This window comes from Thalassophryne amazonica, chromosome 7 (genome assembly GCF_902500255.1).
Source record: "Thalassophryne amazonica chromosome 7, fThaAma1.1, whole genome shotgun sequence".
In the NCBI taxonomy this organism is placed as follows: domain Eukaryota; kingdom Metazoa; phylum Chordata; class Actinopteri; order Batrachoidiformes; family Batrachoididae; genus Thalassophryne; species Thalassophryne amazonica.
This window is the reverse complement of record NC_047109.1, coordinates 106,087,636-106,107,206: the sequence shown is the minus strand read 5'-3', so window position 1 is coordinate 106,107,206 and position 19,571 is coordinate 106,087,636. Positions and strand designations below refer to the sequence as shown.

The 19,571-nt window shown below is 39.6% G+C and overlaps 1 protein-coding gene across 1 annotated transcript in view; it reads right to left on the bottom strand.

The window, feature by feature from the left end:
- Positions 1-2,242: 2,242 nt before the first annotated feature.
- The window catches only part of ddc (dopa decarboxylase), a 92,453-nt gene continuing 75,124 nt past the window's right edge, over positions 2,243-19,571 (bottom strand). The window contains exons 12-15 of the mRNA XM_034175275.1: positions 9,039-9,058; positions 8,812-8,910; positions 7,381-7,482; positions 2,243-4,532 (exon numbers count right to left, since the gene is read on the bottom strand). Of these exons, the coding sequence (XP_034031166.1) occupies positions 4,269-4,532; positions 7,381-7,482; positions 8,812-8,910; positions 9,039-9,058 (485 nt within the window). The 3' untranslated portion in view covers positions 2,243-4,268. The remainder of the gene's footprint in view (positions 4,533-7,380; positions 7,483-8,811; positions 8,911-9,038; positions 9,059-19,571) is intronic.

Genomic DNA, 19,571 nt, shown 5'->3' with positions numbered 1-19,571 from the left:
GGGCCCAAATACGTTATTAAAAAGGCCAACAAGCTTAAATCCTGTAATATTTGTGCATAAATGCTTTTACATTTGTGCAAGAAATTGTCAGTTTTCAACAGACAGCATTTCACACAAGGGTCCAAAAGTCAAGCCACACCCCAAGTGCAACTATTAATAAGATAACTGCTCTTGTGCAGTGACATTATGTAATGTACAACCAGCAGCAGTGTCCAGACAACTTAAATATGTAAAGAAGTTCTGTATGGACAACAGCTTCTTTGACAAGCGATATAATTATTAACTCTGCAGTGGTCATTGGATATAGCTGGTTGCGTCACCATCAGTGTCAGCATGTGCATAACAGTCACCCAGTCATGACTGTAAAGACAACATATTTAATGGCATCCTCTTGGGGAAAACTTGAGCAACTGCATTGTCCCAGAAACAGTTGTGACTTTATGAAGCTCTGACATTTCTGCTTCGGTGCTCCAGAGTTGACACTCAGCGTCAGTCTCAGTACAACACAAGTTTTAATTTGAGTTGTGGTCAAAATCTCCAGATGTGTTCCTACGAGAGTAATTTATTCTTGTGGTTCCACTCGAGTGCTTTGCCTTCCCTGATATCATCTACTCAGTAAAAGAGATGAGGTAAATGCTTAATTACAATTGGCTTAATAGTCTTAAAAGTATCTGGGGAGTGACCCGATCGCTCAAAGCAGTCAGTAACAGAGATGACATAACAGCAAAGAGGCTTTCATTCAGGGTGAAGCTTAACATTTAGAGTTAGTTCACATCATGTCAAGTCTGGGAGCATGGGTTGGTACCACACTTTACCACATTCATGACACTGCAGAACCTTGGTTCCTGGATGGCATCCACCCAGGCAGACAACTGGTCCATCGCTGCATCTCTAAAATAACAATCTATATGCTGCAGTGAGATGAAATGTGGGCACCCCTTTGGCATTCTCAATCCTATCTGCTGAATCATGCACAGAGAAACACACCACACGGCCAAAACGTAGATGCTGATGTTCTGTCACAAAGAACATTTTTCTTTAAAAAGCACTGAAAATCTGTATATTTTGGGTGGGACAGTGGATTAGTGGTTAGCACTGTTGCCTCACAGCAGATCACTTCCCATCTGGTCCTCTCTGTGTGTGAAGCTTGCATGTGTTCCCCATCTTGGCGTGGGTTCCCTCTAGGTATTCCGGCTATTCTACAGTAACAGAATTACAATCAGAGTACATTTTTAACAATGAGCTAAAATGTGTCTGAAGGGCTGCCCAGATTGATGAAACAGAAGGGCTATGTTACAAGAAGACAGGTCCAATCCAAGTGCAAGTCTCCAATGTGGTCAGGTCCAGGAGCATGTTCTGACGCTGCTCATCTTCGTATCCATCACACTCGAGGACTTGCTTGGGTCCTGGACTGCAAACACCCAGGCAGTCCAACAACAATCTGCTGGAGCCACATGAAACATGGGCATCCCCTCAGCCTCGGCCATTGTATGCGCACGTTTAGGTCCAGCACTTAAACTGTTATATTTTATTTTTAAAGTCGATGTCACCTACAGTGGTCTTTATTAATCCTCCATTAGTTTAGTGAGGGATTCAGTCAGAAACACCTACTTTGACACAAACAGATGTCTATGGGGCTGTTAACGGTGCAATAATGTTTGCAAATGTGTGTGGAGACTTGTGTGTCTATCTGTCAATGCATGTGTGTAAAACACTTTCTATATACACAAAAGACCTATTTCTCTAAAATAATGTTCAGAAATCTGTATAAATCTATGTTATTTAGCACTTGTCCTTTGCCCAGATAATAATCCATCCCACCTTACAGGTGTGGCATACGAAGATGCTGATTAGACAGCATGATTATTGCACAAGTGTGCCTTAGGCTGGTCACAAATTCTGGATACACATTTACATGTTTTTGTATACATTTGAAGACCTCAGTACATATTTGCAGATGGCAATCTACAAACCACGAGAAGATCTGAAGTTCTGCTGAGAATCTGGAGGTGAAACAGCAGTCTGGGGGTTGTTGTTGCATCACATTTATTCATCATGAAGAGCAGCCATAAATCACATGACATAATCTTACACACAAGCATATCTCATGAAAGATTCCAAGGAAATGGTAAAACAGTGGTTCTGTAATGTGTAACTGGAATTAGAAAAGAAATTATCTTTAATTGATTTAGGAAACTTTTGTGAACTATTTAAATGTTCACTTTATCACTCAGTAGTTCAAAAAAAGGCACAAAATTGATGGTGGTAGTTGTTCTCTTTACTGCTGTGAATATGAAGCTGTGGAGTGTTTTCAATGAATTAGTTGATCCAAAAATGTAATTTTCTTTTTCCTCTCTGAATTTCAGCGGTAACTGATTGTCGTTTTTGAAGAATGACGTCTCACTGAGCAGGCGGCACTACATGAAAGTGTGAAACCTATCTATCTATAAAGCAAGATGTGTCTCTGTGTGTGTGTATGTGGCTCGCATATCTCTCTGTTTGTCAGATCGGCCTCAGCTTTCGGATATGGATTGCACATGGCACAATAATGTGCAGCCTTTATTATGAAAATTTTGGGGATTCATTTTCGAAACCTTTATTTTGATTAATATTGTAACATTAGGACTTCCAAGATAGCGCCCTCCGTGGCGTCTCTGTCCTACTTTTCCACCACCTACTGACTTTAAGCTACAGTAAACACTTTTGAACATTGACTAAGTTCATCACAAACTTTCATTTAGCCTCTTGAAGCTTCAATCTTAAGCTCAGAAGCCTTCTGCCTTGCTGCAGCCACTTCAGAATATACAGAATGGACATACAACAAACCTGACACGGTAATGCCATTCTATTTTGCCACTAGCAGGAAAACACCCGAAATGTTTAAAACTATTATCTGCCACCATTTCGGGTTCATAAACGGCAATGACAAAGATGAGCTTGACAAAAGCAAAGCGATTTGCCAGGCATGCCAAATGGAAGTGAAGTATTGCAGAAATACAACTGTATACGAATGTGAGAAGTATGCTTTAGCCAGCACAGAGGGTGGCCATTCCAAGTAACACCACTCTTAAAGTTCGCTGATTTTGCAACAACATGCCAACACATACACATCCATGTTGAAGTCCAGTAAAATGCAGCCTACATTTCAAAGCAAATGCCGTTGCCGGACTGTCTGAAGGTCACCTAAACAAATTCATACTTATGAAAATAATCCACCATACATACCTTTTACTTCACTTCAAAAAAGAATTCAAACCAGATTAAGCCTTGAAAACACTTTTAAAAACCATGTTGTTGCATTACTGTTGTCGCTTTTCCCCAGTGGCCCAAAAAGCAAAAGGCACCGGTAGTGGTACTTTCACATTAGTGGAATGGGGTTCAACTCCCTACAGTATCCTTGCTAAAAGCCAAAATATATGAAAGCACAATGTTTATCCATCAATCCACACAATTCACAACAAACCTAAATGCCCCAGACTCACATTATCAATGACTACTGTATTTACATCCATATGTTTGTATTTCATGAACACTAACTGTGTTTATTCCTTCCTATATCTCTATGTGTGTATATATGTCTGACCATGTTGGATGAATGTCAATCTTTTTCTTAAAATAACTATCTGCAGGTCTACTTGTATCTCAATGTCAACCATGTCTTAACAAATGTACACTTTGTTAAAACTATGTAAGCTTAAGTGCACCTCTTTGTACATCCCACCTTCAAACACAGCCACATAAGACCATCCATGTAAAATCTACTTAGGTTCCCAATTTTGTATAGGAATACAAACTTCCTACAGGCACTGCACTAGTACAGTTAAAAAAAAAATTACTGAAGAAAGCATTTCAGAAGTAATCACATCAAACTCAAAGTAATAAATACATTAATCTTTTTCACAATTTCAAAATGTATGAATGAAATTTTTTACGTGTGTGAGTGTGTGTGCAAAATTTGTGTAGGTCTGTGTCCACGACATTTACTGACAAAATGTAAGACAATCACTGCAGATTCTCACAAAGTGACCAACACTAACACCACAAACACAACTCCAAAGCTGCACTCACAATCTGCACACTGCGTAAAAGCTGCACAATAGTCAGATTATAGATACAAAATGTAAGTGTAGACTGCAGAATTTTCATCCACAGAGTGGATCGTGGAATTTTTTTTTTTCATTCCTTTATAACATTTCATATCTGAAACAACAAACAACAATCTTTGCCTGAAATTTGATCCTCAAGCAGGCATCGGATATTTACTATCCCTACAGCTGCGCAGTTGTCTCTTTTTGTAGGTGGTCTTTCAGGCAACTCTCTGGATTTTGGTCACTAAACTGGGAATCTTGCAGAAGCTCAAAAGCCAGATGTGTGATGTGGCGCCACGCTTTTTGGATGTGATGGGAGTCGGTACTGCGCGCACAGATGGCGAAACGTAGGACGAAGCGGCCTGAAAGTTTGCAAGGCACCAGATGAATCTCTTTGCTTGTGTTGATCTTATCCAGCAGTGCCTCGTTCAGTTCATTGGAGCCCTGGGAAAAGGAGTGAACAAAGACAAGAGAATGTAAAATTTGGCAACATTTAAGCCGTCAGCCATTCATATGGGTTGGCTCTTAGATTTCAGCCATATTACATTTTATTCCCCCTTTCCCGGGCAGGAAACACAGATTGCCAGAACTGCAAAAACTACACTGCTGCTATACCCTGTGATGGGAAAGTGCTTGCAAGGATTATTTACTTGCCACTCAGTAACTAGACCATAGTACATCATTTCACACTTTTTCATGTTCTTGAATGGCTATAAACATCCTTGATCCTCCCTGGACTCGTCCATCAGAATGGTATATGTATTGTATGTGGTGAAAGTATCAAACTTATAGAGACATTCATTTATCTCAGCAATGTCGCTCATGTCTGTGGGTTCTTGGCTGTTCAGATTGAGAGACACCTGGGTAGACCTTAAAGAATCATGAGGTCACTAGACAGACGTCTTTGGCAATGCTGTTTCCTTTGCAGAAGAATGAAGGTCCAAGTCTTCAGTGTCCTGTTGCTTCCTGCCTTACTGTATGGTTAAGATATTTGGACACTAACCAGTAACATATGGCAACAACTAGATGCCTTTAGTACTAGGTCTCTTCCAAAGATCCTTGGGTACCAGTGGAATGAGTTTGTGTTAAATGGACCATTACTTAGGGAGACTTGATGAGAGGGGTGTCACTTGCATTGTGAGGGAATGTTTTGCATGTGTGTTTCTCTGTGCATGATCCAGTGCGTGGGTGCCTCAGTGTTGAGGGCCCCAGTATCTGGAGAATGCTAAGGAGATGCCCACGTCACCTGGCTGTGAAGTAGGAGATGGATCAATTGAGTGCCGGTTGGTTGTCATCCAGGACCCAATGTGGTTCAGTGGAGAAGCGCAGGCAGACGAAGGCTTGGTCTGGCATTGGGGGCTGTGAGGTGGCCTGCTTTCTCCTCTGGCGTTTGGCGTTAGCTGCCAGCTTCCTTTCTGCTTCAAACTGGCCTGTGGCATTCTAAATTAAAGTTCTCCATTGTACTCTTGTCTTGAGCCAACTTTACACACTCAGAGTGGTCGATTCTGGTCGATCCCTGACTCCGGCCTTGACTTCTGCTAAGTCAGGTAGGTCATCCAGTTCTGTTTTCACTTCCTGCTGCAGGATGTTGTCGATCGAGAACTCCTGCGCAGTGCGTTTGTCCCCGAACAGGCTGCTGAAGTGTTCAGACCATCATGAGAGAATGTCTTTCTTTTATGTGAGGAGTGTTGATCTGTCTGATGAACAGAGGGCAGCTTGTGTTTGGTAGGAGGGTCCATATACCTTTTAAAGAGCTTCCTAGAATTCTTTCATCCTTTTTGTGTCAGCATAGAGCTGTACTCTGTCAGCCAGTGCCTCCCACCACTTGTTTTGAATGTTGTGCAGCTTTCTCTGAAGAGTGCTGCATGCCTGTCTGTAAGATGACTTGGCTGACTGGCTGTATGGCTAGATGTAGGTCATTAAGTGCCAATGTTTGGAGCGAGGATGTCTCCATGTCATATTGAAGCATGCCTTCTTTGGAAGAAAGTGTTGGTAATGGCACTGCACACAGTTCTAGGAGCAAATGTCCACTGTCATTGCAGTTGCCAACAAGCCTGGCCAGATGATGTGGTCCTTGCTGACCCTTGTATTGAAATCACACATGATGACAATCTTGTCAGACTTGTTGATCTGCTGCAGCAGAGACCTGAGTTCACTGTAAAAGGCTTCCGTTATTGTGAGGTTTGCCTGGAGAGATGGAGCGTAGGCACTGATGCGTATATATAGGTTTTATGTCAGAGTATCCTTCTCTTTGGTGGGATGCTGACCAAGGATGAGGGCCGCCTCCTGTCCATAGGTTTTGTATCAGAGTATCCTTCTCCTAGGTGGGTAGCCAAGCAAGGCTGATGAGTCCCTCCCACCTGTGGTTTTTAAATTGGAGTTTTCCTTCTCCTAGGCGGGTTGCTAACAGAGAAAAAGGCTCGCCCAGAGCACCAGGTACCCGCAGTCGCCCTATCCTTTTGGTTAGAATCCAGGGGGCACCACTTGGAGCTTAGAGTAGGACTTGAGGTCCGTGTCATTCTGTGGAAGTTTTAGGTCCAGCATGGAGCTCACCCATGCCAGCTTCCACTGACTAATGGCTCCCCATTTACCCCCCCCCCCATGTGGTTCAGTAGAGTGGTGAATATAGCTGACGCTCCCAAATGTCGGCTCCTCATCAGAATGTTACTTGTGAACAATATAGTCATCGTTGGAATGCCTTCACATGGGACAACCAGAGAAAAACTGAAGCTGATTTGTAAGAGGAAACCTTGCATGTTCAAAGCCCAAGAGTTATCGTGCCATCTCACTTTGGCTCACCTGAAACAGAAGAAATCCATGTATGCTTTTGTATTATGAAGTTCTTGTAGCTTGGAAGATGTTTTTTTCAGCTCAGACACCACTCCTGTGTAAAGTCCTGAGTCCATCCATCTACAAATATTTTTTTTTTCCTCCACAGTTTACAGATGTGATCTGTTGTGGTGATTTCTGTTTTTTTCAAGTTATCTGCAATTTTTCCAACATGAACAGACACGTCCAGGTTATGACCTGATGTGTCACGTCCTGGTGGGTTGTGCTATGCGATGCTGGCTTTAATACTATGATGACTTTTATATAATAGTTTAATTAAACTGCATTTAAATGAACTTAATGATTATAGTGTGGTATCAGTTTACTTTACTAAACTGGATCCAAACTGCTGCAAATCTTCACTTGTTGTCTCGCCCGGAGCTGGTTATTTTCTGGACATTTCCATTGTACAGTGATAGATTTACAGACCAGTAATGTGTCTTGTAATGTTTTGGGGTGTTACCTTGAGCCTGAAACAGACCAGCCCCAGGATGACCTCGGCACAGATCTCAAACCTGTTGTCAGCTCGGACCAGACTCTCAAACTGTTTAGCGAGAGCCACTTGCTGTAAACAGACACATGATGAAGGAACATTAATGTACATGTGTTCTAATGACATTCAGATAGAATAGGGGTGGTCAACCTGGGGGTCTCGACCCCCGTAAAGACAGAGTGGCTGCAAGGGAGTTACAAGGGTAGAAGATGATTAGGGCAGTAATAAATGGTTATTTTCTTCTCAATTGATTTAATTATTAGTTTAATAATCAGTTGATTGTCATAAAAACAGCAGAAACTGGTGAAAACAATAAAATTTCCTCCAGTCAAAGGTGACGTCTTCAAATTATGTGTGCTGTCTGTCCAAAGGTCTCTTGAAAATCAAACACAGTCAAGTCACAGTGACATAATAGAGACAAAAACATTTTTAAATTCTACATTTTGCTCTGAGAAGCCGACGTTTTCCCCTTTTTGAATTTATGCATTTCAGATAAATGTTTCAAGTCTAAATTTTGTCAACAGCAGAGATATTTCTACATGCAAAGGCACAGAACTGTGAAAGTTTTAACAGAGTACCACAACCATATGTGACAGGAAAGGGTGGAATAAAACCAGATTTTGCAAAGTAGACCCCTGCAACAATGCCAACTATCCAGATTCAGATCTGGATTTGATTTGCTGGACTTATATACACACTGTATACAAGGAAATGTTGTAGTTTCTTCCCTTTTCACTAGATGGCAGTGATGGATTGTTGCATGTTGCCACACTTTCAGCTCTTTGCACAAATCAGTTTTTTCACTTGGGTCCAGTATCAGCATCATGAGCCACCTCTCAGGATGTGGACCGAGCTCTTTTGAACTCACCCCAACCATCAATTATGGAAAAATCAATCTCTCTTTTTTTTTCCTCTTCCTCTCTCTCTGCTGGGAAAGTTTTCCTTTTTTTTAATAGACAAAAACCATGACTCAGTCAGTCAGGCCTCTAATAATCCTGTTTAATGTAACATAGAAAATAGATCTGCTGTAAAAGTCAAGATAGCTGCAGGGATAAACACTGCAACTGTAACAAGAAGACGTAAAACAGACTCATCTGACTGACAGAGGACAGAGGAGAGTGGGGCAAACCAGCCCGTGGAAAAGGCTCTTAAAAATATAATAAAGCAGGATGGGTCAGGAGATGTTTACATGATGAAATGACAGAAGTATGAGTGACAGGATGTGTGGAGACGAGAAGGATAGGTGGTCTGTGCAGAGGTGTAGACGTGTTCATCAGGAGTAACACAGATGATTTTATGAATTCATGTAATTCAGTAAACGACTGTGTGAATATCTGCGGGTGCACGTGCAGTGAGTGGAGTCAGTCGATTCTAGGATGCGTCATTCAGCAGGCTGCTGACCTTGCGTATGTGATCCTGCAGGCCTTTGATTCCATACATACGAAAAACAAACCACATCTTCAGTGAACGGAACCTTCTTCCCAGTGGAATCTGCCAGTGCTGCAGCAAGAAGGAAAACAGGGGTGAAGGAGAGAGAAAAACCAGTTCTGTCCATTCAATGTGAAGGTGTCCAGGTCAGATTACGCTTTATAAATCATAGAAGCTATCCAGATAATAATGGTCCTCACCCTGTAGTCTGTGACCAGACCTGCAGGGGAGAAAGAAGATAATCAAGGATCAGGCAGTACCCCAGTATTTATATGTACCACTGTGATATTTATAATCAGAAAAAATATTTCCTACCATGACTTTGTCAGACCACTTCTCTGACAGCTTTTTTCTTACCTCCGTCAATGTAGTTGGAGATTATGTTTTTTGTTTGCTTGTTTGTCTGTTTATTTGTGAACAGCCTGGAGCCCATAATTTTTCATATATTGTTATGAAATTTTTACTGAAGATTCATATCCTGATAGGCAAGAACTGATTCAATGTTCAAGGTCATAGGTCAAAGGACATAGTCAGGAAAAGCCGGGAAAAAATCCCTATCTTTAACACTGAACAAATTTTCAGAAATACATAACTCTGTGAAAAAAAAATTCAAATCTCTTTTATATTTGAGAGCATTATGTAGGATGGTATCCATTATCCTCTGACAAAGTTTGATCTGGATCTGATCATTGATGATTTTGTGGCCATTCAAATTTAACATCGAAAACCCCATTTAATATATATTTTACATTGGTATGTACAATTTCTCCAATCACAGCCACAGAAACCTGCAACTTCTTCTGGGTTGTCTGGGTGTCTTGGTGGCTTTCCTCACGCTTCTCCTTCTGCACAGTCACTCAGTTTTTGAGAAATGTCTTCTCCACACAGATTTACCATAGTGTCATACTGTTTGTATTTCTTCATAACTGATGTAAATAAATTTCAAGATATATTCATTTACTTGGAAATGTTCATGTATCCATCCCCTGACTTGTCTGAAGAAAACTGGCAATTAAACTTATTATTTACAGGTATTATACCAAAAGGGTTGATTACTTATGCAACCCATCATCTTGGCTTTTATATTTTAAATTAATTTATATCAAGTTGTAAAGATTTACTTTCAGTTTGAGTCTAAGGAAGATAATTTTAGACATTTTTATATTGAGAAGCCTGATTTACTTTTTGTATTTTAAATGCCATAAACAAATTAAAATGCGTGAAATATGAAGGGGCTGAATGCTTTTGCAAACCACTGTATCTTAATCAGAAGTGCCTCAGTCACTCATTTTTCTCTTATGGGTTGACCTACACCACCAAAATTGGATGGAGGTTCCAATTTTATGCCCGTTTGTCTTCCAGTTATCAGTCGGAAACCAAGTGCCAAAAAGCAACAACAAATTGTGCATAGCAGAGATAATCAATGTTCTCTGAAAACGATCTGATAAAGAATTCAGAAACTGAAAAAGTTGAAAAAAAAAAACCTAACAGCACAAAAAACTTTAATTCAAGTGCATAAACTAAATACATACTCCTGACATTTAATCACATCTAATTTAGCTTATGAAAACTCACTTCTAAGAGGATTTTGACCTTGAAAATCAACCACACCACAGAACCGTCTGCTGCAGGCAGGTGAAACATGGACATCCCTTGTTCCTTCTCCAGTTGCTGTGGTCTTCCACACTAAGGAACAGCAATTTATCCAAAATGGCTAAATTGTCATAGCTGATATTCCCTTATCTTTGTCTCCCAAAGTACTCATTTGACACAGTCATTCCAGCGATATCCAAAGACCCTCCAAAGAAACCTTGTAACAACCATGTTTTGTTGTCACCTTCTGTGACAACAAAATCTGCTGTCTGCTGTCAAAATCTGCTGTCTTCCACAGCATGTCTTTTTCCTGGTTCTCTCCCTCAGCCCCAACCAGTCCCAGCAGAAGACTGCCCCTCCCTGAGCCTGGTTCTGCTGGAGGTTTCTTCCTGTTAAAAGGGAGTTTTTCCTTCCCACTGTCGCCAAGTGCTTGCTCATAGGGGGTCGTTTTGACTGTTGGGGTTTTTCTGTAATTATTGTATGGCTTTTGCCTTGCAATATAAAGCGCCTTGGGGCAACTGTTGTGATTTGGCGCTATATAAATAAAATTGATCTGATTTGATTCTGTCACTGATGGGGGGGGGGGACTCTGAAGTAAGTGTTCACCCAGGGCATCATAGAAGCTAGAACGATGTTTGCTCCTGCAAAGGTATCAACATCACCAAACACACAGTGGTGGGCACAGCTAACCAAAAAGTTAGCTTCGATAACCATTAATCCGATAACTGAAAAGTTATCTTTTATGACGCTAAACCGATAAACTGCTAAAAAGAAAAATGATCTTTATTACAGATAACCGATAACTTTTAGTATTGATTTGGACGCGGCCACATCAGATTACACTGTCGGCTTCTGATAAACCAGTTTCATTTTCACTTTTCGCTGCTGGGTAAATTCAAGGATTATAAACACATAAGAACACACGAAAAATGAATGACTAAAAAATAAAACCCCAAACACTGCCATCATCTTTCAAAAGCAGTAAAACACAGTATTAGAAGTTACAGAAGCTGCTGCTTTTTTCACACGCTTTGAACCCTGTGGCTTAAGCAACCAAAATACATCCATTAATGCATTGATTAGCAGAGTAAAATACACGTAGTAAATATAAATTCTTACCTGTTAGTTTCAGTGGGATATGTCTGAATAAATAATCTACATAAAGCGTCCTTTTTTAAAAAAAAAATCCAAAATAGTGTCTAAACGTGAAGAAAAGTCCCTCTGTACACACAGGTGCGCCGTGAGAGCTCCTCTCCCCCATCGATTCTTGGCGAATAAATTACAGCCACAAAGAAATAAAATTAAATAATGTTAAAATTAGACCATTTTGTTTATGTGCCGAGTGAACTCACTCACTGTAAAGTCCAAAGAGAACCCGAACTACACTACCCACAATGCTCCCTGCGCCGACTGCCCAATCGTGTTTTGCACTTAATGATCAATCAATCAATTCAATCAATCAATTTTTTTATATAGCGCCAAATCACAACAAACAGTTGCCCCAAGGCGCTTTATATTGTAAGGCAAGGCCATACAATAATTATGTAAAACCCCAACGGTCAAAACGACCCCCTGTGAGCAAGCACTTGGCTACAGTGGGAAGGAAAAACTCCTTTTAACAGGAAGAAACCTCCAGCAGAACCAGGCTCAGGGAGGGGCAGTCTTCTGCTGGGACTGGTTGGGGCTGAGGGAGAGAACCAGGAAAAAGACATGCTGTGGAGGGGAGCAGAGATCGATCACTAATGATTAAATTTTTCAGAGGAGCTACAGCATCCAAAGTTGTCTTCAATGAGGATGTAAAACTATTGACGAGATACTCTATCTCCCTTACAGAGTTTAGGTAGCTACTCTGCACTGTGTTGGTATATGGCATTAGAGAACATAAAGAAGGAATCATTTCCTTAAACCTTGTTACAGCGCTTTCTGAAAGACTTCTAGTGTAATGAAACTTATTCCCCACTGCTGGGTAGTCCATCAGAGTAAATGTAAATGTTATTAAGAAATGATCAGACAGAAGGGAGTTTTCAGGGAATACTGTTAAGTCTTCTATTTCCATACCATAAGTCAGAACAAGATCTAAGATATGATTAAAGTGGTGGGTGGACTCATTTACTTTTTGAGCAAAGCCAATAGAGTCTAATAATAGATTAAATGCAGTGTTGAGGCTGTCATTCTCAGCATCTGTGTGGATGTTAAAATCGCCCACTATAATTATCTTATCTGAGCTAAGCACTAAGTCAGACAAAAGGTCTGAAAATTCACAGAGAAACTCACAGTAACGACCAGGTGGACGATAGATAATAACAAATAAAACTGTTTTTTGGGACTTCCAATTTGGATGGACAAGACTAAGAGACAAGCTTTCAAATGAATTAAAGCTCTGTCTGGGTTTTTGATTAATTAATAAGCTGGAATGGAAGATTGCTGCTAATCCTCCGCCCCGGCCCGTGCTACGAGCATTCTGACAGTTAGTGTGACTCGGGGGTGTTGACTCATTTAAACTAACATATTCATCCTGCTGTAACCAGGTTTCTGTTAGGCAGAATAAATCAATATGTTGATCAATTATTATATCATTTACCAACAGGGACTTAGAAGAGAGAGACCTAATGTTTATTAGACCACATTTAACTGTTTTAGTCTGTGGTTCAGTTGAAGGTGCTATATTATTTTTTCTTTTTGAATTTTTATGCTTAAATAGATTTTTGCTGGTTATTGGTGGTCTGGGAGCAGGCACCGTCTCTACGGGGATGGGGTAATGAGGGGATGGCAGGGGGAGAGAAGCTGCAGAGAGGTGTGTAAGACTACAACTCTGCTTCCTGGTCCCAACCCTGGATAGTCACAGTTTGGAAGATTTAAGAAAATTGGCCAGATTTCTAGAAATGAGAGCTGCTCCATCCAAAGTGGGATGGATGCCGTCATGATGATGACATCATCAGCAAGCAACAGGCAGCCAGTCTGCTACAAACACACAACAGACAGACTACAATGTTTGATTTTAGGGTTTCCTGACGTTTTTGATCGTTAAACTTTGCTCACTTTACCAGCAAAAAAAATGTTATCAGACTAAAAGTTATCTGAACAAAATTTATCGGAAGATAATTGGTCCGATGATGGTTTTAAAACATATCTGAAAAGCTAATCCGCTAGCAAAAACATTAGCTTCGATAATTATCTGTTATTGGATTATCTGAACTGTGCCAACCACTGCAAACACATACACACCAAACACCGAACACCTCTGTTCAGTGGCCTCCTGCCTCCATAGAGTCTTTGCAGACGTTCTTTGAGCTCAAACACCAACAGCGCGGAGACATGAATGACTGTCACTGCCAAAATACATGAATCTCTCTACAAGCTCATCACTTTCGCTGCATACAGAAACACTTCTAATGACTGACTCTTCAAACTAATTGAATGTGTTAGTCTTCATATTCATCTCAAATCCAATCACCCTGAACCCTCACTCAGCTTATTAAGTGCTGAAATTCGGGTAGCCACTAATTCCGCAAAGATCACAGCGTCGTCTGCAAACTCAAGTACCTGCATACAGGCTGGCCAAACCAAATAAACCTAAAGACATATACAATACTGAACACAAGGCAGCTATCAGAAACCACAATATAGATTATGTTATACCTCGCCACTATGCATCTGCCAATCATGGCTGTATAGCAACACTTCGATTAATAGCCATTGAACATTTTGAACCCCACCCAAGACGAAAAGACATGATGTCTAGACTGAAACACTGGGAGGCATTTTAGATGACAGAATTGGACCCTATGATCCCAATAATAATCAATAATTAATCTTCTTTAGTATATTTTCCGTAGATTCATATCTGTCTGATGTTAAAGTGTTGTATATTTATTTGTATTCAGAGTGATTTCACATTTGATATTTTCATGTGTAGATTAGATATTATTGTGGACATAGATGTGTAATGTGGACTTTGAATATGCATCATATAAATAATTGTCTTCTTTACTCTGATACTGAACCAGATTAGACTGAACCCTGATATATTATTACATTTTTAACTGCACTTTGTCTTGTGATTTTGGATCTGTATCACTCAACCCAAATCCTCATGGCATTTCACAATATACATGATTTAATGCAGCAGATACATGTAGAAAATGTTCAGTTGACAATACAAGCACCAAATTTGGCATAAATACTTATTGGCATAAATACAAATTCTTTTTTTTTTTAATGTCATTAGACACATGACGTTTTAAAATGGCTGTTTTTCAATATGGCCACTAAAAATATAGCCTATTTGCACCAATAAAACACTTTGGCAAGTAAATATAAGTGATTACTGTGCTAAAGCATTAGATCTGATGCTAATAAACACATGTAATATTTTAAGATGTAATCTCAGTCATCATTTTTAAAAGTAATATTTCATTGTGCAGTGAACCTATTTTATCTGCAGCAGTATTAGAAAAGTCACACTGAACCCCGTGCTGAGTTACACAGCAGTGATTGCCACCAGTGTGCCCTCACTCTTTTGGGGGGGTATAATGTTGACGTCATGTGTCTTGTGTTTAACAGTCCATTCTGGATGTTTCTAGTCTTCATGCACGGATAGGGGAGCAAAGCAAACCCCATTGGAGAGAATATTTGCAATTTGTCTCTGTCAACAGGGATTTTTCCAGATGAAATGGAAATTGCTAAGGTAGTCCCATTATATAAAAATGGAGACAAACATAATTTCTCTAATTACAGGCCAATATCATTGCTTCCACAGTTTTCTAAAATTATGGAAAAAGTTTTTGTGACAAGGTTGGATAAATTCATTGAGAAACATCATATTTTAAATAATGCTCAGTATGGATTCAGAACAAAACATTCGACAGCTATGGCAATTATGGAATTAATAGAGAAAATATCAACAACAATAGAAAATAAGGATTATTTTGTAAGTATTTTTATTGACTTGAAAAAGGCTTTTGATGTTATTGACCACTCAAGATTGCTTCACAAGTTACAACAATATGGAATAAGAGGTATTGCACATCAGTGGGTAAAAAGCTACTTAGAAAACAGAAAACAGTTTGTTCAGATAAATAATACCAAATCAGAATTGTGTAATATTACTTATGGAGTACCACAAGGATCGGTACTTGGACCCAAACTGTTTATTTTGTATATCAATGATTTTGTGAATGTATCTAATGTGCTTGGTAGCATTTTATTTGCTGATGATACAATGCTGTTTTACTCTGGATCAGATATACAGGAAGTAGCACAAGTGATAAATACAGAATTGGAAAAGGTTAAACATTGGTTTGATATAAACAGACTGTCACTAAATATTAATAAGACAAATTTCATATTGTTTAATGACAGAGCAAAAAAAAGAATAATGTGTCATTACAAATAGATGGAATGGATATACAAAGGGTAAAAGAAATGAAAGTTTTAGGAATCATGATTGATGAAGATCTTAACATGGAAGTCACACATAAATTACATAAAAGGAAAAATAGCGAAAGCCATTGCTGTTTTGCATAAAGTAAAATATTCATTAAATAGTTATGGTTTATTAACATTGTACAATTCATTGATTTTCCCATATTTAACTTATTGTGTAGAAATCTGGGGATCCACATATATACATATAAATACAACTTATATACAACCTTTGTTTATTCTGCAGAAAAGGGCTTTAAGGGTGATTAGCAACAGGGGTTTTAGAGATCCATCTAATCCATTGTTCATTAAGTACAGGGTACTTAAATTTCGTGATTTGGTCGATTTGAAAATATTACAAACAATGTACCAAGTTAATAGGAATACTTTACCAACAAACATTCAAAATATGTTTGAGAAAAGAGTAAGTAGTTATAAACTGAAAGGAATAGAAGTCTTTAGAAAACCAAGATTTAGAACCAAAGTAAAGGAACGGAGTACTGCAGTAAATGGTGTAAAATTATGGAACAACCTCAACAAAGAAATTAAAGAATTAAGGTCGCTTAAATTATTTAAAAAACGTATTAGACTAGATGTATTAAGTAAGTATGAAACTATGAAATAAGTCAGTGGGCTGTAATGAAGTCAAAAAGGTAATTTGTTAATAATGTTTAAAATGTTTTAAGTTTAAAAATGTAACCTGTCAGAGATGTAATCTATTAAATAATGGTCATAATTATGAATAAGTCAGTGGTATGTGACAAGTTAAAGAAATACAATCTGTTAAATAATGTCGAATAATGACGCTGGATATTGAAAGATTGTATTGTAAAAAGGGGCAGAAAATATAAGACTTGTTCTTCTCTCTGCTCCTTTTCATTCTGGTAATTGAGATGCTTTATTTCTGCTTTTCTGGGTTTTTTTTTTTTCTTTTCTTTTAAATGAATGAATAAATTGAAGAAAAAAAAATCTCTCTGTGTGCTGTCCTTAATTACGGCCCCTTCACACAGGGTGAAGTTTGGATGAAAACAGCGAAACAACGTGAAACAGTTCAAATTAGTGCACAAAATATCGCGCCGACGGGCAGGCGTGCACAAACCACAAATGCGCCAGTGTCCGTCAAGCAGGAACGGTGCCAGGTGCACCACATGGCACCGCTTATATGGAAGAAATAAAAACCAGCTGGTACATGTGGAACCACATGTACTGCCTCCCGTGAGTGGAGCGCACACGTGTTTGTAAAGTCACACTCGTGGAGCACTTAGACAAATTTCACAACAGTACGACAGTGGTCGTCTGCAGTCTGTTGTCATGCCAAGAGTGCGACTGGCCACACATTTTCTAAGTGCCATGCAAGCAGTGTTAGATGTTCATGCGTGTCAGCTGGAATTTGGCCGACACCTGCCACGAGAGGGTGCGATGGGTTTGCACAGCGCACACTCTGTCTTTCAGGTGCTTGTGTGTGCAAATAGTTGCAGAAACAGGTGTACAAGGTGTTGGCGGCAGGGACGACATTACACAGTTTGCACACAATTCCTGTGTCATGCGCACTAAGTGTGCACTTCATCCACATTTCGCACTATGTGTGAAGGGGCCCTTAGTTTAGCCTGCAAGCCAATGCGGTTTACTGGGGTGTGGCCTTTGCCGTGCACAAGCAATTACTTGGAGCCACAGGTAACAGGGAAGCTGTGAAGACTAATGTTCATCAAAGGACATGGCTGACTTTAAAAATAGAAATACTCCCTCTACGACTAAACTCTTACACCCCAAACACTACTGCATGCAATCTACAGCATGCATGTATACTTATTAAAAACATATACAATCTAACTAAAAATCATGAAAATATTGCCTGAACTTAATTTCAGCACCCCGCCCCCGACCAGTCCACAGTACAATATTTAACAAGGTACAACATTGAAATAAACCAAGATTGTGCAAATATATCAATCAACCAATTTTTTTTTATATAGCGCCAAATCACAACAAACAGTTGCCCCAAGGCGCTTTATATTGTAAGGCAAGGCCATACAATAATTATGTAAAACCCCAACGGTCAAAACGACCCCCTGTGAGCAAGCACTTGGCTACAGTGGGAAGGAAAAACTCCCTTTTAAGAGGAAGAAACCTCCAGCAGAACCAGGCTCAGGGAGGGGCAGTCTTCTGCTGGGACTGGTTGGGGCTGAGGGAGAGAACCAGGAAAAAGACATGCTGTGGAGGGGAGCAGAGATCGATCACTAATGATTAAATGCAGAGTGGTGCATACAGAGCAAAAAGAGAAAGAAACAGTGCATCATGGGAACCCCCCAGCAGTCTACGTCTATAGCAGCATAACTAAGGGATGGTTCAGGGTCACCTGATCCAGCCCTAACTATAAGCTTTAGCAAAAAGGAAAGTTTTAAGCCTAATCTTAAAAGTAGAGAGGGTGTCTGTCTCCCTGATCTGAATTGGGAGCTGGTTCCACAGGAGAGGAGCCTGAAAGCTGAAGGCTCTGCCTCCCATTCTACTCTTACAAACCCTAGGAACTACAAGTAAGCCTGCAGTCTGAGAGCGAAGCGCTCTATTGGGGTGATATGGTACTACGAGGTCCCTAAGATAAGATGGGACCTGATTATTCAAAATCTTATAAGTAAGAAGAAGAATTTTAAATTCTATTCTAGAATTAACAGGAAGCCAATGAAGAGAGGCCAATATGGGTGAGATATGCTCTCTCCTTCTAGTCCCCGTCAGTACTCTAGCTGCAGCATTTTGAATTAACTGAAGGCTTTTTAGGGAACTTTTAGGACAACCTGATAATAATGAATTACAATAGTCCAGCCTAGAGGAAATAAATGCATGAATTAGTTTTTCAGCATCACTCTGAGACAAGACCTTTCTGATTTTAGAGATATTGCGTAAATGCAAAAAAGCAGTCCTACATATTTGTTTAATATGCGCTTTGAATGACATATCCTGATAAAAAATGACTCCAAGATTTCTCACAGTATTACTAGAGGTCAGGGAAATGCCATCCAGAGTAAGGATCTGGTTAGACACCATGTTTCTAAGATTTGTGGGGCCAAGTACAATAACTTCAGTTTTATCTGAGTTTAAAAGCAGGAAATTAGAGGTCATCCATGTCTTTATGTCTGTAAGACAATCCTGCAGTTTAGCTAATTGGTGTGTGTCCTCTGGCTTCATGGATAGATAAAGCTGGGTATCATCTGCATAACAATGAAAATTTAAGCAATACCGTCTAATAATACTGCCTAAGGGAAGCATGTATAAAGTGAATAAAATTGGTCCTAGCACAGAACCTTGTGGAACTCCATAATTAACTTTAGTCTGTGAAGAAGATTCCCCATTTACATGAACAAATTGTAATCTATTAGACAAATATGATTCAAACCACCGCAGCGCAGTGCCTTTAATACCTATGGCATGCTCTAATCTCTGTAATAAAATTTTATGGTCAACAGTATCAAAAGCAGCACTGAGGTCTAACAGAACAAGCACAGAGATGAGTCCACTGTCCGAGGCCATAAGAAGATCATTTGTAACCTTCACTAATGCTGTTTCTGTACTATGATGAATTCTAAAACCTGACTGAAACTCTTCAAATAGACCATTCCTCTGCAGATGATCAGTTAGCTGTTTTACAACTACCCTTTCAAGAATTTTTGAGAGAAAAGGAAGGTTGGAGATTGGCCTATAATTAGCTAAGATAGCTGGGTCAA